Source organism: Triticum urartu, chromosome 6 (assembly GCF_003073215.2).
Source record: "Triticum urartu cultivar G1812 chromosome 6, Tu2.1, whole genome shotgun sequence".
NCBI classification, from domain to species: domain Eukaryota; kingdom Viridiplantae; phylum Streptophyta; class Magnoliopsida; order Poales; family Poaceae; genus Triticum; species Triticum urartu.
In genome coordinates this window covers 461,628,759-461,650,551 of record NC_053027.1, presented here as the reverse complement: position 1 = coordinate 461,650,551, position 21,793 = coordinate 461,628,759, and the positions used below count along the sequence as shown (strand labels likewise).

General features: G+C 47.0%; 2 protein-coding genes across 3 annotated transcripts; one reads left to right on the top strand and one right to left on the bottom strand.

The window, feature by feature from the left end:
* Positions 1-13,612: 13,612 nt before the first annotated feature.
* On the top strand, positions 13,613-15,497 carry LOC125514208. Of its 2 annotated transcripts, none has more exons than XM_048679494.1 (3): positions 13,613-13,867; positions 14,620-14,802; positions 15,081-15,497. In XM_048679494.1, exons 1-3 carry the CDS (start codon positions 13,805-13,807, stop codon positions 15,306-15,308), a joined length of 474 nt encoding a protein of 157 aa, XP_048535451.1. In that variant the 5' UTR covers positions 13,613-13,804; the 3' UTR covers positions 15,309-15,497. The 2 variants fall into 2 exon arrangements, with proteins under 2 accessions (XP_048535451.1, XP_048535452.1); XM_048679495.1 differs by having other exon boundaries at positions 13,637-13,864.
* Positions 15,498-16,019: 522 nt separating this feature from the next.
* On the bottom strand, positions 16,020-21,010 carry LOC125514207 (ATPase family AAA domain-containing protein 3-B-like). Its single transcript, XM_048679493.1, has 7 exons — positions 20,558-21,010; positions 20,387-20,482; positions 19,324-19,744; positions 18,351-18,441; positions 17,243-17,579; positions 17,009-17,157; positions 16,020-16,713 (listed from the first exon to the last, which is right to left on the bottom strand). Exons 1-7 carry the CDS (start codon positions 20,873-20,875, stop codon positions 16,215-16,217), a joined length of 1,911 nt encoding a protein of 636 aa, XP_048535450.1. The 5' UTR covers positions 20,876-21,010; the 3' UTR covers positions 16,020-16,214.
* Positions 21,011-21,793: the final 783 nt, after the last annotated feature.

Genomic DNA, 21,793 nt, shown 5'->3' with positions numbered 1-21,793 from the left:
GCTACGCCACAAGTACAACGTGCGCTCCATCCCTATCCACAAGGACAACGAGGTGCAGGTCGACTGTAATCTTCTCCTCGGAGGTGCGCCACAAGTACAACGTGCGCTCCATCCCTATCCACAAGGACGACGAGGTGCAGGTCGACTGCGATCCTCTCCTCGGAGCTGTGCCACAAGTACAACGTGCACTCCATCCCTATCCGCAAGGATGACGAGTTGCAGGTCGACTGTAATCCTCTCCTCGGAGCTGCGCCACAAGTACAACGTGCGCTCCATCCCTATCCGCAAGGACGACGAGATGCAGGTCGACTGCAACCTTTTCTTCGGAGCTGTGTCACAGATACAAAGATTATTCCGAGTAAAGAACAAGTTCCACTCGAAGGCAAATGCAAGCATATTCAGAGATAAACCAAGTTCAGATAAATCCCAAAGTTCCGAACCACAGATCCAAAATACTCGAGCATCAAGCCTGAAGAAGTTTAACGATTACACAATCACTCGGCATTCCGAGGCAAATAAAGGTGAAGCATAATGTTTTTGATCACTTGTCAGGAGGAGGGCTGGCTGGATCGCAGAAACTGTCAAGGTCTATGCATTCTGCGATGTGAGTGGCGGCATCAAGGAAAGTGTCCATAAAGGACTGGAAAGTGTGCCTTTTTGTGTTAGCAACCTTGAGCTCCGCCATCTTGTCCTCTTTGACATCCTTAAAGTGCACTTGGACCAGGGATAGGGCGACATCAGCGCCGCAGCGAGCAGATGACTTCTTCCATTCTTGCACTCGTTCAGGTATTTGATTCAGTCGGGCCATCAGAGATTCGAGGTCTTGAGACAGTTCTGCTTGAGGCTAGAGTTCAGCATCAACCCAAGTCATCGCTGCCTTCAGGCGGGCAAGATAAGCAACTGCGCTGTCCATGCGAGATTCCAACCGCAGCACATTCATTGTGACGTCATCTTTGACTGGGCAATTTATGGGGTCGAGACCCGTCTTGACCCGCCCAGTTTCTGCTTCAAAGTCCCGGCAAAGCTCTGCACAGTCGGATGAATCGTGAGTCGACAATATAATAAGACATGTCAATCGACCATAACAAGTCATTCGAACTTCAGTACCTTCAAGTTTTAAGACCAGCTGAGCAGCAATCTGGCCCAGATAAGACTCCAACTCGCCCTTCTTGGATTTGAGGCTCCCAATCTCATCAAACAGCTTGTCCTTGTCCTTGTTCAGTCGCTCGACCTCCCGATTGGCGTCAGAGACAACAGTCTTCAGTTTGGAGTTCTCTTCTTCTAACTTGTCGACTGAAGCAAGCTTCTTGTCAACAAGTGTTGTTTTCTCTCGTGCCTCCTTCTGTGCGGCAGCAAGATCTAGATCCTTCTTCTCCAAAGCCTGCTTCATTTTCTCTAAAGAAATAACATTCTTCAGACGAGCTTGGAGTTGACGGTTTTCACTATGTACATCTGCTCGAGTGAAATCACTCGGTTCAAAAAAATGGAAAGGGAAAGTGCCAGTCATAAGATAGACAGTTGTCGATTGGTTACCTCCCATGGCAGCTACTTTCTCACGAGCAGTCTTGAGATTCTTATTGGCCAATTCCAGATCAAGGTTGAGGCTGATTTTCTGCTTGTTCAGTGTAGAAAGTTGAGACCCAAGATTACAAGATTTCTACGGTCAATATATAAGAAATATCAGTCGACAGAAACAAAAAAGCATCATAGTGAAAGTTACTGTAAGACTGCCGCCGAATCAAACATTCAACGGTAGTCTCGGGGACTACACCCAGTGGGTGCACTTAGCATGCTCCCACTAGTTGGATTCAACACTCGGCATGGTCTGCCCAGCTTGAGTCAAAAAAAAGAGAAAGCAAAGACAGTTGTTCTCAGACCATAGTCGACTGTCCGCAGTCCACCACGGCCTCAGGGACTACACCCAGTGGGTGCACTTAGCGTGCCCCCACTAGTTCAGATTGTCACTCGACATGACCCACCCAGATGGAGTGAAGAAAATTCAAAGTTCCAGACCACAGTCGACTGCCCGCAGTCAACTATGGTCTCGGGAACTACACCCAGTGGGTGCACTCAGCGTGCCCCCACTAGTTCAAAAATCCAAGTCGACTGAAGTGGAAGACCTATACGATTTTAGAGCAGACAAACCCTAGTGGGTGGATGAGAAGTAAGATCAGCCATAAAACCAACTAACCTGGACATTGGTCTGCAGAGCAGCGCCGGCATTGAAGGCCACCTGACTGGCCTCGTGCACCACTTTCATCTGTCCCATCACAAGATTCAACTGAAGAAGAGCTTCCTTAGCGGCACTCGGTGGGTCGTCTGAAGTTTGGTACGTAGTGAAAAGTGATGATGGCAGAACGGTCGAAGCACCCGCTGGGTCTGATGCATGGAGTTGTATTGGAGCAGTAGGGGTCTGAGTAGCTGACCCTGATGGACAGTCAGTCGACAGCGGGATAGCGAAAGTGACGTTGGTGCGAGCCGGATCTATGGATCTCTCCACCACCGTCCCAGACATCAGTGTCGACTGAGGAACCTGAACCTCAGGCGTTTTCCTGCTCGGTCCGTGGTCCCTCCTCCTTTCCCTCAGAGGCACTTCTTCTTCTTCATCTTCCGAAAGCACAACAACATCTCATGGAGCTACAGCAAACAAGAAAAATCAGAGAGACGACTGACGAACAGTCCAGTCGACCGACTAAATTCGAGTCGGATGGACTTACTGGCTTTGGAGGTAGTTGCGTCGTCGGTTTCCTCGTCATCTAGGACCTTGTCAATATCCAGATCAGTCGCGGTGGAGGCCGGGCTGGAAAAGTTCATCATCTACTCGGTAAGGACATGAGAATCAGTCGAAGCAAAGAAACACGGGAAGAACGTTTACCCAGAAGCAACAGGAACATCCATCTTGATCTTAGGCAAGGTCTTCCGGGCCTTCGAAGGATTGGTCTTGGGCTGCTTGATGACTTTCTCAGCCAGTTCTAGAGTCGAAGACCAAGCGCGCTTTTGAGATGGAACGATTGAGGCCACAGTCTTACCGTGCCTACCCACGGGATCTTGGCGTTGCTTGGATCGACGTTCTGAATGAGGCGGCGAGTCGACTACTTCCTCGTCATCTGACTCGTTGCTCTCATCTTCATCATCGTCGTATGGTGACTCCCATTCACCGCTCTCCTCCGTGCTGTCCCCGCCCTCATGGTCCTGCTCCAGAGCTTGTTCACCATTGGGCATCGAGTACATCTCTGTGTAAATCTACAAGACAAGAAGTCGAGTGGAAATCAGTCGGATTAACAAATAGTCAGAAAATGCATGCAAATGCAATCGGTCATATCTGCCAAACCTTGTCTGGCTAGTTGCTGTCGCTGAAAGGGTCGACTCTCCTGGTGCCCCTAGGGTTGTCCTAGTTCCCGGTGATGCTCGTCAGCCATTGAGCCACTGTTTCGGCCGGCACCTCCTCTGGATGAACCCGAGTGGTGTCGCCAACGCCGGAGTACATCCACATGGAATGGTCACGGGCCTGGAGTGGTTGGATGCTCCGACTGAAGAACACCTCCAACAAATCCATGCCAGTGATGCCTTGGTTGATCAGCTGGACCACCCTCTCGACCAGAATGCCTGTCTCCGCCTTCTCCACAGTGGTCACTTTCAACGAGGAAGGAGTCTGAACACGGTCGAAAGAAAAAGGAGGAAGTCCAGTCGACTGGCCTGGAGTCGCAATATCCTTGCAGTAGAACCAGGTCGACTGCCAGCCTCTGACCGACTCAGGAAGGGTCATCGGAGGAAAGGAGCTCCTTTTCCTCTTCTGGATACCCAAACCCCCACACATCTGGATAACATGGGTTTTCTCGTCCTTCGAGTTTGTTTTCTTCACTGTCTGGGATCGGATGGTGAAAATGTGCTTGAAAAGACCCCAGTGCGGTCGACACCCCAAGAAATTCTCGCACATGGACACGAACGCAGCAAGATACGTGATGGTGTTGGGAGTGAAATGATGGAGTTGGGCCCCAAAGAAATTCAATAAACCCTGAAAAAAGGATGCAGGGGAAGCGAGAAACCACGGTCGACATGAGTAGCAAGCAAAACACACTCACCCGGCCGCGGCTGCGGCTCCGTCTCCCCCTCCGGCAAACGGGCAGCCTTGTGGACGATCAGCCCTGACTCGGCCAGCTCATCCAAATCCTCTTGCCGAATTGAAGATCGGATCCAATCACCCTGGATCCAACCTGGCGGCAGCCCCGACCGTGATGAAGATCCCCGATTCGTCTTCTTGCCCTTCGCCACCCCCGTCGCCTTCTTCGCATGTTCCAGTGCCGCCGTCTTTTCCTTTCCCATGGCGGCAGAGTGGCGGCATCAAGAGTGGAGAAGCCGGATGCGACGGTGGAGCAAGAGGAAGAAGAAGGAGAATGGACGCGCATAGTGCAGGCGCCTCGGCCTCGCCGCTTTTAAAGGACCACTTCCGAGTGGCTGACACACGGGCCCGGGTGATCCTGTCAAATCCCTCAACAGTCGCACGCGAGATACGTGGTGAAAAAGGTGGTGCGGAAATTGAAACGTTCCTGTTTATCCACTCCGCTTACCACGGCACGCTCCGTCCGGCGCGCTTCCCCAAAAATTTTGAATCCTGTGAAATCTGGGATCCGCCGCAACTAGTCACGCCAAAGATTTCCGTCAAAGTCAACACTCGACAGGTGACATTATAAAACCAATCGGCAATTTCTGAATCGATCAAGGCGACTGAAAAGAAGCCGAAATTCCAACGCTGACCTCTGTTCAAAAGTGAATAGTTGGGAAACACAAGAGTCAAGACAAGATCAACTTCATCCTTCTTTTCACTCGGACCTCAATCCATTCGGGGGCTAATGATGAGGACATAGACCTGGGGTAGGGTAATAGGCCTGACCTATATGTCCTATCCAAGGTCACTGTCTTAGAAGCAAAGAAGTTCAAGAGACGACAGGGAGGGCCCAACAAAGGTGTCGAGTGTAATCCACTCGACCTACCAGTCACTCAGAGACTCCTCCTTTGGGTCACTCGACTACACGATCATTCGACCATACAAGAATCCATTCGACCTGTTTGAAGACCAAGAGCCGTTGAGAACAGCAATGGGCAAGCGTCCTCCCTGTAACCTTTAAGGCCATTAAGGCATTTAAGGCTACCGTTACCAGTAATGCCATCTCTTTATGTACCTTAAACCCTTTGTAACGTGGGCTGGCTGGGGTCCTGGCGCACTCTATATAAGCCACCCCCTTCCACTGAAACAAGGGTTCGCACCCTCTGTAAATACACACACACACATACATAATCCAGTCGACCGCCTCTGGGCACCGAGATGTAGGGCTATTACTTCCTCTGCGAAGGGCCTGAACTCGTAAACTCGTGTGTACAACTTCGTCATAGCTAGGATCTTGCCTCCTCATACCTACCCCCCATTCTACTGTCAGTCTTAGATCCACGACATGACCCACACCTTTATAAAGAAGGAGTAGACGGTGTGTACCTGAGCATGAACAGGAACAGATCCTAGGCAAGTGTCACTCCGAGTCTTACGGAGTACACCACGCTAGAGATAGAACTGCACATAAGGTATTGCAATCCGGTTTCTATTGGCCCACTCTCTTTAAAGATGCTCATAAGTTTGTCTTGTCTTGTGATGAATGCTAGAGAATTGGTAATATTAGTAGACGTCAGGAAATGCCTATGAATTATTCACTTGTTATTGAACCATTTGATGTTTGGGGCTTTGATTATATGGGACCCTTCCCTTCCTCTAATGGGTATACACATATTTTAGTTGTCGTTGATTACATTACTAAGTGGATAGAAGCTATTACAACTAGTAGTGCTGATCATAACACTTCTATTAAGATGCTTAAAGAAGTTATTTTTCCGAGGTTTGGAGTCCCTAGATATTTAATGACTGATGGTGGTTCACATTTTATTCATGATGCTTTCCGTAAAATGCTTGCTAAGTATGATGTTAACCGTAGAATTGCATCTCCATATCATCCTCGGTCTAGTGGTCAAGTAGAATTAAGCAATAGAGAGCTTAAATTAATTTTGCAAAAGACTGTTAATATATCTAGAAAGAATTGGTCTAAGAAATTTGATGATGCATTATGGGCTTATAGAACTTCTTATAAGAATCCCATGGTTATGTCTCCGTATAAATTGGTTTATGGAAAATCATGTCACTTGCCTCTTGAATTAGAACATAAGGCATATTGGGCCATTAAAGAGCTCGATTATGATTTCAAACTTGCCGGTGAGAAGAGGTTATTTGACATTAGCTCACTAGATGAATGGAGAACCCAAGCCTATGAGAATGCCAAGTTGTTTAAAGAAAAAGTTAAAAGATGGCATGACAAAAGGATACAAAAGCGTGAGTTTAATGTAGGTGATCATGTTTTGCTATACAACTCTTGTTTAAGATTTTTTGCAGGAAAGCTTCTCCCTAAATGGGAAGGCCCTTACATCATCGAGGAGGTCTATCATTCCAGTGCCATAAAAATCAGCAACGCCGAAGGCACAAACCCGAAAGTGGTAAATGGTGAAAGAATCAAATATTATATCTCAGGTACTCCCATAAATGTTCAGACCAATATAATTAATACCGTAACACCGGAGGAGTACATAAGGGATACTTTCCAGAATGTTCCAGACTCCGAAAAGGAATAGGTATGTGGTACGATAAGTAAACCGACTCCAAAACGTTTCCAATGATAAATTTTCTCCATTTTGTAATATTTAAAAAATTAGGAAAATTAAAGTAGTCCGAAAGAGACACGAGGCCACCACAAGGGTGGAGGGTGCGCCCTACCCCCTGGGCGTGCCCCCCATCCTTGTGGCCACCTTGTGTGCCTTTCGGACTCTGTTTTCTTGCACGATACTTCTTATGGTCGGTAAAAATTCATTATATAATCTCCCAAAGGTTTTGACCACCGTACCACGATAAAATCCTCTGTTTTCGTTTTGAGTTGTTTTTGTGGCAAATTTGGAGCAAGATGTCTTCGCAAGAGTCGGTCGGGGAGAGTCGGGTATCTCACCCGGTACCAGGCCCAAGAGCATACGGTGATGCTAACCACTTTGGGCCAGCGACGGAAAAAGAGATGGAGGCTGACTTGAAAAGAGTGGATGCCATGGAGGAGGATCAAGAAGTTACCTCTCGTCTCCAAACCAGATTCATGCTAGAGGAACTTCAGAGCTCAGCAATACCAAATTCGGTTATTCCTCCCAATGCTAGATTTCTCTCTTATGAAAATATGAAAAAGAGTGTTGATTTTTCTCCCGCAGCAAGGAAACATCCATGGGTGGATGGAGCTCTAGCCGTCACGGGTAAACTTTGCAAGGAAGTAATGGATCTTAAGCAGCAAATTAATAAGCTCGAGGAAGAGAATCGTATCCTAAGGGGCATCATTGCCAAGAATATCACATCAACACCTCCAAAGAAAGAGATCTAAATACATGGGTATGGGCACTCCCCTTGGCAATTGTCAAGCTTGGGGGAGTGCCCCGGTATCGTATCACCATCACATCTTTATCTTTATCATTTTTCTTAGTCTGGTCCTTTTTGTTACATCTTGATATAGTAGAATAAAGTTTTAGTATGATCTAGCTTTGAGTTTTGCTTTATGTTCCCTCTGTGTAATCGAGTCCGTGAGATATATAATGAAGAGTAGTTTTGAGTTAAGGGCTTTGCTTTCTTACTATGATCTTGAGGGAGTTAAATAAAAGGAAAGAGTAAAAAGAAATAAACAGGTTCATATATTGATCTTATGGGGAGTAATGACTTCACATATAAAGAGTATGATGAATAAAAGTTGTTGAGAGTTGACAAGCATAGTTTTGTCCATTGTTGCAATTAATAGGAAGTAATAAAGAAAGAGAGGCTTCACATATAAATATACTATCTTGGACATCTTTTGTAATTGTGAGCACTCATTAAAATATGACATGCTAAAAAGTTGATGTTGGACAAGGAAGACAACATAATAGGTTATGTTTTCTTATATCCAAATAGAAGTTATATTGTCATGGATCATCCAACATGTTGAGCTTGCCTTTCCCTCTCATGCTAGACAAATTCTTTGCACCAAGTAGAGATACTACTTGTCCTTCCAAACATCCCTAAACCCAGTTTTGCCATGAGAATCCACCATACCTACCTATGGATTGAGTAAGATCCTTCAAGTAAGTTGTCATCAGTGCAAGCAATAAAAATTGCTCTCTAAATATGTATGATCTATTAGTGTGAAGAAAATAAGCTTTATACGAACTTGTGATATGGAAGAAATAAAAGCGACGGACTACATAATAAAGGTCCCTATCACAAGCGGCAATATAAAGTGAAGTTCTTTTGCATTAAGATTTTGTGCATCCAACCATAAAAACGCATGGTAACCTCTGCTTCCCTCTGCGAAGGGCCTATCTTTTACTTTTATCTCCTATCCTTATACAAGAGTCATGGTGATCATCACCTTTCCTTTTTGCACTTTTTCCTTTGGCAAGCACTATATGTTGGAGAGATCCGGATATATATATCCACTCGGACGTAGGTTTTTCATAAAGTATTATTGTTGACATTACCCTTGAGGTAAAAGGTTGGGAGGCGAAACTATAAGCCCCTATCTTTCTCTGTGTCTGATTGATACTTTGAACCCATAAGTATCGCGTGAGTGTTAGCAATTGTGAAAGACTAAATGATAGTTGAGTATGTGGACTTACTCAAAAGATCTTTAATTGACTCTTTCCGGTGTTATGATAAATTGCAATTGCTTCAATGAATGAGATCATAGTTTGTTATTTTTCAGTAAAATTTTTGATTCATACTTTACCTTGTGAACGAATTGTTATTTTAGCATAAGAAATTATATGGCATTATATGTTGATGTTCTAAAGATAATCATGATGCCCTCATGTCCGTATTTTATTTTATCGACACCTCTATCTCTAAACGTGTGGACATATTTATCGGTATCGGCTTTCGCTTGAGGACAAGTGAGGTCTAAGCTTGGGGGAGTTGATACGTCCATTTTGCATCATGCTTTTATATTGATATTTTTTGCATTATGGGCTGTTATTACACATTATATCACAATACTTATGCCTATTCTCTCTTATTTTATAAGGTTTACATGAAGAGGGAGAATGCCGGCAGCTGGAATTCTGGACTGGAAAAGGAGCAAATATTAGAGACCTATTCTGCACAACTCCAAAAGTCCTAAAACTTCACGGAGCACGTTTTTGGAATATATAAAAAATATTGGGCGAAGAAAGTACCAGAGGGGGCCACCAGCCAGCCACAAGGGTGGAGGGCGCACCCCCGACCTTGTGGGCCCCCTGGCAGGCCTCCGGTGCCCATCTTTGGCTATATGGTGTGTTTTGACCTGGAAAAAATCTGGAGGAAGCTTTCGGGACGAAGCGCCTCCGTCTCGAGGTGGAACCTGGGCAGAACCAATCTAGGGCTCCGGCGGAGTTGTTCTGCCGGGAAAACATCCCTCCGCGAGGGGGAAATCATCGCCATCGTCATCACCATCGATCCTCTCATCGAGAGGGGGTCAATCTCCATCAACATCTTCACCAACACCATCTCCTCAAACCCTAGTTCATCTCTTGTATTCGATCTTGGTCCCAAAACCTCAGATTGGTACCTATGGGTTGCTAGTAGTGTTTATTACTCCTTGTAGTTGATGCTAGTTGGTTTATCCGGTGGAAGATTATATTTTCAGATCCTTAATGATAATTAATACTCCTTTGATCTTGATCATTAATACGTTTTGTGAGTAGTTATGTTTGTTCCTGAGGACATGTGAGAAGTCTTGTTATAAGTAATGATGTGAATTTGGTATTCATTCGATATTTTGATGAGATGTATGTTGTCTCTCCTCTAGTGGTGTTATGTGAACGTCAACTACATGACACTTCACCGTTATTTGGGCCTAGGGGAAGGCATTGGGAAGTAATAAGTGGATGATGGGTTGCTAGAGTGACAGAAGTTTAAACCCTAGTTTATGCATTGCTTCGTAAGGGGCTGATTTGCATCCATATGTTTCATGCTATGGTTAGGTTTACCTTAATATTTCTTTCGTAGTTGCGGATGCTTGCGAGAGGGGTTAATCATAAGTGGGAGGCTTGTCCAAGGAAGGGCAGCACCCAAGCACCGGTCCACCCACATATCAAATTATCAAAGTAACAAATGCAAATCATATGAGCATGATGAAAACTAGCTTGACAACAATTCCCATGTGTCCTCGGGGCGCTTTGCTTTATATAAGAGTTTGTCCAGGCTTGTCCTTTGCTGCCACCTTGCTGCACCTTAGTTACTTTATTTACTTGTTACCCGTTACGATTATCTTATCACAAAACTACCTGTTACCGATAATTTCAGTGCTTGCAGAGAATACCTTGCTGAAAACCACTTGTCATTTCCTTCTGCTCCTCGTTGGGTTTGACACTCTTACTTATCAAAAGGACTACGATAGATCCCCTATACTTGTGGGTCATCAATGCCCTCCAACGCCCATCGTGCTACGGGCGAGCATACCCAGGAACCTGGATCCAAAAAGAAGGGGATGCTGATGGAGACTGTGCGGCAGCGACGTAGCAGGGGAGGCCATGGCACGTGGAGATGAGGATTGGGGCATCATGGGGTGTGTGAAGAGGTGTCTGGGGATGCCACAATGCCAAGGTGTTGGCGGAAACCAGTGGATGGCGGCGTTAATGGTCATGTCAGGCGGGATCTGAGCGATCCGAGTAAGGAGGGAGATGAGAGGCAGCGGGGGTCTCTACGTGCGTGCGTTTCCTTCAGAATGGTTTTTTCGCTGGTTTGTTGCATTGTCTGCGTTGTTTGCAATCCAGTTTAGTTTGGTCAGGGGAAAACCGGGGGAGGGGGCCTACGATGTGTAGTGGGACGATGGGCAGATGAAGGGGAGGGCGGAACATGGTCCAACGGTAGGAAAAGGAACCTTACCTATTTTTTAGATAATAGAGATACATGTGTGTATGTTTCAGTTTTAGCGCTAAAAGTTAGCAAAGTGGTCTACTAATTTTTAGCAAAGAGGAATTAACGGGCATGGAGGGATGACGGGCCTAGGAGCTAGCCGAGGATAATCATGACATGGTGCGGGAAGGGCGTGAAGCGGTTGGTCAAATTGAATCTCCACATGAGCCATCTCCCTAGTGGTACCTCCAGGTTGTTGTGGCTGCCACCCCTCTGCTCAAGCGCAGCTGTTGTGCATCGTGTTGGAGGTGAACCCGTGGACAACGGCCCCAAACTCCTCTATGGACGTTGTTACCTTGAGCCTCTTTGCCGTGCCCACACCTCCGTTGACCCGCCTAGGGCGCCCATGCTGGGAGCCCAGATGAAAAATCCCCGTTGTTCATCCGCGCTCATCTGCCTCTAGTGAACACGGTGTGCCAGAGATATGGAGCCCTCGATGTGAGATGGGGAGATTTTGTGAGGACATCACGGTGTCCCATCGGTGCCCTCCAACGCCCATCGTGCTATGGACGAGCATACCCAGGCACCCGGATCCAAAAAGAAGGGGATGTCGATGGAGACTGTGCGGCGGCGACATAGCAGGGGAGGCCATGGCACATGGAGATGAGGATTGGGGCATCATGAGGCGTGTGAAGAGGTGGCTGGGAAGGCCACAATGCCAAGGCGTTGGTGGAACCAGTGGATGGCGGCGTTAATGGTCATGTCAGGCGGGATCTGAGTGATCCGAGTAAGGAGGTAGACGAGAGGCGGCATGGGTCGCTATGTGCGTGTGTTTCCTTTGGAATGGGTTTTTTCCCTGGTTCTTTCGTTGTGTTGTGTGCGTTGTTTGCAATCCGGTTTCGTTTGGTCGGGGAGGAGGCTTACGATGTGTAATGGGATGATGGGCGAACGTAGAGGAGGGCGGAACATGGTCCAACGGCAGGAAAAGGAACCTTATCTATTTTTTAGATAGTACAGATATAGATTAGTACAAAGTTAAAACACTTATTTTGGGACGGAGGCAGTACTAGTTAGGATAGTCCCATTACGAGTATTTGGGTTTTTTTCCTTTTGATGTAATGAGTATTTGGAGATCTGGCCTGCCACACTCTGTTCCGAGGAGGGCTCCCCTATCCACGTACCTCTCGGGCGACTCGGGAGGGCTCCACCGCCGTCGCCGCCTAATCCTTCCAGCGCCCTTCTCTCCCTCCGCCGCTTTCGATGGTCGGCGTCAGGCAAATCCCGTGCGTGCGACGGCGGCGGTGGAGGGTCTCTCTTCCCGTTCCCGGATCCACGGCGGCTCGGGCGTCCTAATCCGCGGGGTGTGGCCCTCCCGACGGTGTGGCGGATCCCGGAGGCGGCGGACTCGTGGCGGTGCCCAGATCCATGGGTGTGGGACTTCCAGCAGCGTGCGGGCTCCCGGCGACAGCGGGATCGGTCGACAGTGGGCTTGGGCGATGGCGTCGACCGCGCGGTGCCGGATCTCGTCGCTCGCGGTGGATCTTGCCACTCCGGCCTTCGCGGAGGAACCTGGACCAGGGGCGGCGGCCCCGTTAAGCATGGCGACGGCGTCCTCGGCTGGCGACGTTCGCAGGGGGTGGATGGACGGCGTCTTACCGCGTGGGCGTGAGTCACCGGTGGATCTTCTCCGCGCTACAGGCTCTCTCCCGCTGCACTTGGTGGCTTATGATCGCAGTCATCGGCCTCGGTGCGTTCGCGGGGCTGGTAGAGATGACATCAGACCGGAGGAAACTCTGGATGACTCGTTCATCCCGATGGTGACGACGACCAGGGTCACCGTTCTCCTACTTGCAGGCGCCGTCGAGGTCCCTGCCCTCCACCCCGACCTCATGCCCGAGTGAAAACCCTAAATCTCCTTAGATTTGACGGCGGCGGCACTGCGTGTGTCGTGTCCTTCTTGGAGGCATCGCCTGGGGCGATTGGGTGCTCGGCTTGAGGAACTGCAGGCGGAGGGGATGGGACCAGTGGCAGCAGGTGGTGTTTCGTGTCGGAGGAGCGGCGTGGCATCTGGCACACCGACAACGCGGGTCTCAGCGGCATGGAGCAGCGGGGTCTCGCCGGTGGGCGTGTGATGATGAACGAGCGCAGGATGGTGGCGTTGTCTGGCGTCGTGGTGGCGTCGACGGCAGCTAGACCGGGCAAGGTAGATGCAGCAGCACGGCACTGAAGATGGATTGGTGGCAGGTGGCTGCGGCGGCCTCATACCCGGTAAGCGTCCTGGTTGAGGACTACGCCGGACTGGTGGGTGTCCCATACCCGGCAGACGTCCTGGTTGGGACCTCAGGTCTTAGATGTTAGGTTTGTCTGCGAGGTCTGTTTGGTATTAGGCCCACACTATCAGCATCCCTATATCAACTGGATAAGAGTAGCAACAGATATTACCTAGATGGTGGCTTTAGTTTTACTGTTATATGATTTTATAAGGTCTTGTGTGAATAATTAATAAAGTGGTTGCATGCATCGTCTAGATGCAGCGGGTCCTCCTCCATTTTAAAAAATATATATACTATATCTAATTAATTACTCCTAACGATGTACTATAAAAGTTTATAGAGAGAGAGAGAGTATTAATTAGTGAAGTCTGATTGTTTGCTCAAAATAAATAGATAGAGAGGAACGAGATACCCCACTTTCCCAATATCACCAATCCGTCACATTTGTGTGTAGTTAGCGATTTAGGCCAGATGGGGAAAAAAGGAGGGAGCTAAAGCCACTCCGACAAGTCAATCACTCGATCGATCAGCGCTCCCCTGCACAAGAAAAACAGTTTTCCGAAGCTTCGAGCCAGGACGGTTGGCGGCAGCCGCGGGGACGATGGTCGGAATCTTCTCCAGGTTCTCTTCCGGCGCCGGCCACCGCCGCGCCAAGAGTGCCGTAGTGAGCTCCCCTTTCTCCTCCTTTCTTGTCTCCTATCTATCGTGCCCATCCCTACTCTATTCCTACTTGCTCCCTAGTTTACTTGCCCAGAGGAGAGATCTGCCTGTAGATACGGTATGTAAAGGCTACGTTGTTTTAGCTCTACGAGGTCCTGGAAGTTTCAGATTTGAGCTATTTCGATTGATCCCGTATTCGTCTCATGATGAGTGGATGGTGCGGTCTCCAGCACACGGTAGCTCCTCCGCTTTCCTCATCCTGTTCTTCAAATTAGGATTCCTTTAGGGAGGATTTCTGCTTTAGCTGATTTTGTTTGGTACGGTTCAAGATAGAGTTGAACCTACTACGTATATGCTTGCTGCGCTTGTTTACATGGATTAATCAGAACCGATCTCAGGTTTGGATTTCACAATCTCAGCATGAATCCATGATGTGGGCAGTATAGGAGAATAGTAGGAATTCGAGAACATCGTAGCATAACATTCTTTGCGGATTCGTCAGAAAAAAAAAAGGAGTATTCTTTGCTATATTGGGGAAAGTTTGATCTTTTTATGTTAATATCCTAAATGTAATCCAACCTTTTTAGGTTAGTATCCTAAATTTTGTATTACTCGGTTATTGTTCTTGATTGATTTGGTAAATCCAAGAGCAGTTGTTACCTCTTGGCTGTCTTGCCCAACTGCTCTAGTGAGTTAACAGTTTTGGGAAATGAAATTGGTAGTACTAATTTGACGAATTTCGCTCTGATGGTGCAGGAGGTTGTGGAGACATTGGCGCCCAACATGGAGACCGGGGAGTCTGAGCCGGCAGCCGATCCTGGAGATAGCCCACACGGCATTGAGGTCGGCATCGAGTTCAAGCCGGTGGAGCACCCTGTGGAGCCTGTCAACCTTGACCAACCAGTGAAATGCCCGCTTCCTGAGCCATCTATACTGCATGTAAGCCATGATGTGTCTCGTTTTTGAATGATTGCATGTTTGTATTGTGTTACGCATGTAGTCCACTGCAAGCAGCAAGAACCACGGGAGAATATGATATCACTACCACAAAGACAAACATGGTAGCGAACTTGTGTAGCAGAAATACAGCTGTGACGACATGCCGGCTTTTATATATACTTGAAAGTTTGATCTTTCCTCTATATATATTCCCAGCACCAGATAGTACAAGCATATTGGCTCCTTACTGGCTTTACTCATTGATTGATTGTTGCTAGGATGGGAGGATATGGCAAGAGAGGATGTCTACAGCGGGCGGGAGGCCGAGGACAGACCTGCCGGTCGTGAAGGAAGGATCACAGCTCGAGCCCGACAGCAGCACCACAAGGTCGCGGTCTGCGGTCCGGAGGCGCGCCATACTGCCCTCCGTGAGCGCCCCTGAGCATAACATCCTGGCGCTGCTTGACGAGTGCGACGTGCCTGAGACCCAGCGCCCTGCTGAATGAGCCTGGATGCCGTCTCGACTATATCTGTACATTGTTGTATCTTCCATCACCGCCGTCGCTACGAGCTGTGGATACAGCCGTGTTGAATCTCCGGTTGCAACTAGCAACAGGCTTTTGTGTGGATTGTTTCTATATATTTATGTACACACTTTATATACCAGTGAAAAGAAATCTGCACTTGCATCATCACATTTACTTGTTTAAGACGAAATTGGGTTGGTTGGATTCATTTTGAGCAGCACTGCTGCTATGATCCTTCCTTATAATTTACTACTACCTCTGTAAATTAATATAAGAGCGTTTAGATCACTATTATATTATACTAGTTTACAGAGGGAGTAATCTAATATATGAGCATTTAGATCACTATTATATTAGTTCACAGAGGGAGTATTTTAGTTCTCCGCTGCATAAAATACGATGTGTTACTAAAATGCCTTATGATGTTCAAGGAGGGGAGATGGTGCGGGTCGGCTGTGTGCATCGCCATGATGCAAAAGCCGGGATCTTCCCTTCACAAAAGAAAAGGAGGAAAAAAGATTTTGCTGATACAAATATGCCCCTATGTTTAATTTCGTAAGGGGCGGCTCTAAATATTGGTCGAGTTTCTCGACAGGTGCAAAGAGCCCAATCAAAGTTACAGCGACTGTCGATGACTATATTATTAGTAAAATCAAATCATGCCACCAAAGGCTAGTATATGCGGACAAATAGAACAGAAAAATGCCGAGCTTGTTGAAGTGAAGTGCATCATGTTCACGTTGTTGATACATGTAAGCCTCCAAAATTCCGCCCAGGTGTCAGCATATAGCAAAGCAAAAAGAATCAGCGAAGACGAGGCAGGTGAATCACCGGCCCCCCGTCCAGGCACTCTCTCCCGAACTGAACATTTGTAGCAATCTACTCCTAGGCATGACCAGCTATCTTTCTCCTCTGCTGGTGCTCGGCGACCTTGTAATCTACAACCTCGCGGAACAGGCCCGGGGTCAGCTCGCACTCCGTGCTCCCGTACACAGCGGCCTGCACGCTCGCCATCAGCTTCGCAATCTCTCTTCCAGAGAAGCCATCGGTCTTGGCGGCAGCCTCCCGGATCAACTCGTCGGTGATCCCCTTCACCGCTATCTTCTGAGGCTGGCGGCGGAAGAAGCTGAACAAGCCCTTTCGCTTTTCGCCAGCCTTCACTATGTACTTGTCAAGGTATAGCTTGACAAGCTTGGACCTCTCTTCTTCCCCAGGCAGGGGGAATTCAAGAACCTCATCGATACGGTCAGCAACAGCGGAGTCAAGGTCACCAGGCCGGTTGGTTGCTAGTGCAAGCACAATGTCCTTGGACTGGTCACCTGTCCGGAAAAGGAGAGCATTCAGAGCACTCCTTTGAGCTTCGCTCATGTATGTCTTGTTCCGTCTGCAGAATTAAAGAAATGTCAAATGCTGCAGTTGGGTAAAGGCAAAACATATTACCAACAAGAAGTACAGGACTTGAGAGCAGCTATATCTCAGTGGTATCGGACATAGGAAGAAGCGACATGACAATTATAGAGGATAGAAATAGCCACAACATTGCTACCCCTTCTACTGCTGATGTTTAGCAATTACACGACAATTTCAAATACTTTCTGAAATATCAAATGCTGCAAAATCACATGATATCATGGAATCTAGTTAACAAACAGTAGTCTGAAGATTCGACTATCACTTACTCGCACAGGAAAGCGTCAGCTTCATCAATGAAGAGGAGTAAACCTCTATTAGATTTCTTTGCCCAGTCAAATAACTGATGAATCTTGGTGACTGCTTGCGATCCTAATGGTGCAACATCTCCACCAGTCATCAGTGCATAATCTAGTCCCTGTAAATGGTTATAATGTTAGTGAACTTATAATATTTCAAATTATTGCATTAGTGCTCACAGGGAATTGGCTTGTGTAACTTACAGATTCGCGAGCAAGTTCTCTTGCTGCCATTGTTTTCCCTGTGCCAGGAGGCCCATAGAAAAGCATGTTCCTAAAGGGGGCTTGGTGAAGCTTCGTGTTTGCGGTGGCATTAGCTAGTTGGTTCACTCTCTTCTGAAGAGATGGATTCAGAATGACATCACCAAAACCTTTCCCATCCTTCCCCAGATTGCTCCCATTTTTCAGTTTGCTAGTCACAGTACTCATAGCACGTGAAGGGACACCTGACCAAGGATACTTCCCTCGTGATGACTCTCTGATCAGTGATGGCTGACCCAGAATACGGTCAACATAACCCCAGACTACTCTTGCACCTTCCCTGGAGGCAAATGCGTTAATTGTATAAGAGCATCACATGCACAAATGAAAAATATAAATATAACTACAAAATGTAATTTGTGTTGTTGGGGCTAAAGAAAGCAAGATTGGATTCAGCAATAAAGGATAAGAAGGTCAAGAACTATGTTTATTTTGACACAAAACAGTCTTCACCAGAAGGGCCAAGGCACATGAAATGAAGAACAGTGGATTGACGGTAGAAGAGCAATCAGTATTCAGTAATACTGCTTTATAATTTTTACAAGAATCCAACAAAATATAATAGCTTCCAGTATTATTGTGGCACAAAATGGTCTCATAGATTCACAATGTGAGTCATTTTGTCTTCAATGTATGCAACTAGGTTGCCTCACATAAATATCTCGTGATGAATCTAGTAATATCAATTTGATGTCATGAATGACAGTAATTCCTTCTTTACAGATGGTCAAACCTAGAAATGACTGAATTGGTAAAAATTCTAGAAGTACTTACATTGTGAATTACAGAGTACATTTTAGAAGTTGCAACTTGCAATCAAGTGAATGCACAACAGCAGTTTCAAGCAATTAATTCCTTAGTTTACAAGGTCAAGATACACTTGGAGCATACCTTTCAATTTATGGTAGTGGATGCACAACAGCAGTTTCAAGCAATTAATTCCTTAGTTTACAAGGTCAAGATACACTTGGAGCATACCTTTCAATTTATGGTCATTTACCAATCGCTATGTCTGAAGTTCAAACATAGAGAGTACAATTATGAATTTTACCTTGTTGTGTAAATCCCAGCTGCAAGTGCAGTTGCGCCTCCAACTGCTACTACTAGCTTATTCTGATCAGTTAATATCGTCCGGAGACCACCTAAAATGTCAAAATAAAAATGTTAGACCGGAATTTCCTATAGCACTGCAGCACTATTAGACACTCAGGTCCAGTCCGTGCAGACCCAAGTGCTCAGACAACAAAAGACTAGATAAATGGTTTGTCATTCGGCACTAGGGTAAGTGAAAGGCAGCCTGCCACCACTATGATTGTTTTGTCAACTAGTCTGCTACCAGTCGTGATTTGGTGATGCTCACAACGGATCAACATTATTGCCAAACATATGTTGCGGCACTATGTCAATTGACACTTGATATAATGTATTTCTTCCGGGATTGCTATCTCTTTGGCTCCCACGTGTCCAAATTACTGGCTCCATATCTGGTGTTTACCATCTCATATTATCCAAATATGTAGGTAGTTTAAAAATTATACGCACTTCTAACTCCACTTCTCCTATAATGCCACTTCTCAGGAATATCTTAATCACCTTGGATAAGTTGAAGCTGCACTCCAACATCACTTATAAGTGCAAACAGTGCATACATGGGAAATGAGCAGCGTGCATGTGATTCATTAGAGAGAAAGAGAACATGTGAGCTTAGAGATTAATTCGTGCGCACTTGAGGGAATAAGAGAAGGGAACATGTGATCTCTTTTCGTCTAAAAACATGTGATCTCTGCAATTAACTCCTTACTAATTGCACTGAAACATATCTACTTCTAGACAGAGTAAGTGCTAAAGATTCACCTGGGGTAATTTGCCCTAGGTTTAAACTTAAGGCCATAATTTTGGAATGGTTTACCCATTCAACATATGCGATCCAAACATGTAGAAATAGCTTATAGTAGAAAACATCCAAGAAATTCACATGTTTATATTCAATAAGCATGTGGAAATAGCAACTTGCTAAGGTATACCTCCTATATGCTCAAAAGTTGTATTTATTGCTTGGACCCACTTCTCCCGCTCAGCATTTGCCCGCTCAATAAGCAATCGCCGTTTCACATCTTCAGACAGTTGCAGTTCAAGTGCTTTCGCCTCCGCATCTGCCATTTTTTGCAGTCTCATAGTCTCCTGCTCTATTCGTGCCTTTTCCTTCTCTGTCCGTCTCCGTATTTCATTGATTTCCTCTTCACTCTGGCGTCTCAGCTGTTCTAGCTTAATTGCAGATTCTTCTTGCATCTTCACGAGCTCCTGGTTTCTTGCCCTCTGTGCCTCATGCTCATGCTGCGCTCTCTTCCTTCGTAGCTCATCCTCATATCGAGCTACTTGTGCCTTTATTTCAGCTTGACTTTGCGCAAGCTTTTTCTTCTCTTCATACTCTACACGTGTCCTCTCCTGCAAATGTGACAAAAGGCAACTCCACATAAACACACAAATATACAAGAAATAAATTTAGCAGTGAAGATATATGTTTAGTAAAATACATATAAATGGGCATGATCTGAAACATTTACACCATGTAATAAAATAGGATGCAGTAGAACTTGATTTCAGTCAAGCAGTTGGTATCCACAGGATTATAAGTAGCAAACATATATATGCATCGCAATTAAGTACCAAAAACTCCATGCGAACTACCGGGAAGCAAGAGAATAGTACATAAATAGCAGTTTTATTTTCGTGTGTGTGTGTGCCACTGAAAGATCGGCAATTATTGTGTGTGGCATCCCCTAACTCATTGAAGAGTACACCATTGGACCTGAATTTAATTCTCCTTTTCTTCCATTCTTGGATAACACCTAGTAAATTGCATATGCCCCTTGCTTGGTCTAGACTATCGCTATCCAACCAACAAGTAAAATGGAACAGAAAGTACTAGCAGTAATGTACACAACACCTCGTGATATTGAAATGCCTGAAATCGTTCGGAAGATATTTGCCAACTCTTGCAACAGTGCGAGTCTAATGCCAATTCGTTCAAAGGATCATGACCAACGAAGTAAGAACAAGCAACGAGATGACAGAAAGTAATCTCACGAGCTCGATCTGCGCAGCCTCCTTCAGGTAGTCGGCCTTCCTTGCAGCGAACTCCGCTTGCCGCGTCTCCTCCCGCTTGTTAGCATGGGCGAACGACTGCACAACCATGTGTCAACGTCAGAACCAAAGCACAGACATAACTGAGCCTCCCCCCGGCCCTCGAACACCTACCTTTTTGACATCAGCATCATCTCTCTTTTCGAATTCGCGCAGCAGCTCGACCGCGCGCTCCAGCGCGTCGGGGTCGAACCCCGCGGCGGTGGTCCGCGGGTTGTCGTTCCGGGGCTTGGGCGGCGCCTCCTCCGCGGCGGGCGCGGCGGGCGGCGGCCCGCCTGGGGCGGGTGCGGGGGCAGGGGCGGGGGCGGGGGAGGAGAAGCCGGGGAAGCGGAACCCCGAGCCGCCCTCCGCGTTCACCCTCTGGGAGGACGCGGCGAGGGCCGCCCCGGCGGAGAGGACGGCGGCCCCGACCTTCGCGGCGGCGGCGGCCATGGTTTTGGTGGGGGGGGGTTTGCGGGTGTAGGGTTTAACGGGGCCCGCCGGTTCGATCGAGAACGTGGTGGGAGATGCGGGCGTATTTGTGCGTGCTTGGACGGCGCCTCTCCAGCTCGGCTTGCGGCCCAAGAAGATGGACTGCTCTTCTCGTTTTCCTTTTCCTTTTTCTTCGTGAAGGTGCTTCTCGATTTTCTTGATGCGGAAGACGGGCTTCGCCTCGGATATTTCTCTCTCTTTTTTTTGAACTTCTCTCTTTATATTTTAACTGCGCAACCGTTGCTGAATTGTAGGGAACATTTTACACACAGGACCCTACAGGAACAGGAAATAACAAAGGGATCCCAAAAACTAACAAAGAAGACCCTAGACAGAAATTGAAAACGCGTTCGAGTCAAAAGCTACTTCCCTTGGTCCACGAGACTTCTATAGCTGCTCGCCGCAGATACCATCTTGAAGCAGCACTGCCTCCCATACGACATCATTGCCAAGAGGAATGATCTTGGCCACCCTTCGGCCCAAGGATGCACCAGGTCGTTAGAGGACGACGGCCTGCCATCTTGGTGGTCATGGCTCCTCCAAACCTACCGTCGGTGCTGCCCTGGTTTCATAGTTTTAAATACTGAACCTGTGGCTAAATCAATGATGTTGTCGGCTTGGATTTTCACTAGTCGGACCAATGGTTCACCATTTCCTTGGCTGGTTTTTTAGGCCATAAAGATATGTAAAATTAGGTCAAATACATCAAGTATCTTTACTTTGACAACAATTACTCCTTTAAATGATGTTGAATTACCCGCCTCCTGGGGGCATCCGCGCTCGCCTCACGTCGCCGTCTGCCTAGCGCACTCCCCGTCGTCCGATCGGGCTCTCTAGTGGAGAACCTGGAAATTTTGTGTACAGACCTAGAAGTGATAA

Bases quoted from the DNA above. Each gene is read 5' to 3' on its own strand.
- LOC125514208 (XM_048679494.1), top strand. From the start codon at position 13,805: ATGGTCGGAATCTTCTCCAGGTTCTCTTCCGGCGCCGGCCACCGCCGC. The intron at 13,868-14,619 runs GTGAGCTCCCCT...CTGATGGTGCAG, and splicing joins GCCGCGCCAAGAGTGCCGTA to GAGGTTGTGGAGACATTGGC. The intron at 14,803-15,080 runs GTAAGCCATGAT...GATTGTTGCTAG, and splicing joins CTGAGCCATCTATACTGCAT to GATGGGAGGATATGGCAAGA.
- LOC125514207 (XM_048679493.1), bottom strand. From the start codon at position 20,875: ATGGCCGCCGCCGCCGCGAAGGTCGGGGCCGCCGTCCTCTCCGCCGGG. The intron at 18,442-19,323 runs GTATACCTTAGC...TTGACATTTTAG, and splicing joins AACTTTTGAGCATATAGGAG to GTGGTCTCCGGACGATATTA. The intron at 17,580-18,350 runs GTAAAATTCATA...ATTTGCCTCCAG, and splicing joins GCTGGGATTTACACAACAAG to GGAAGGTGCAAGAGTAGTCT.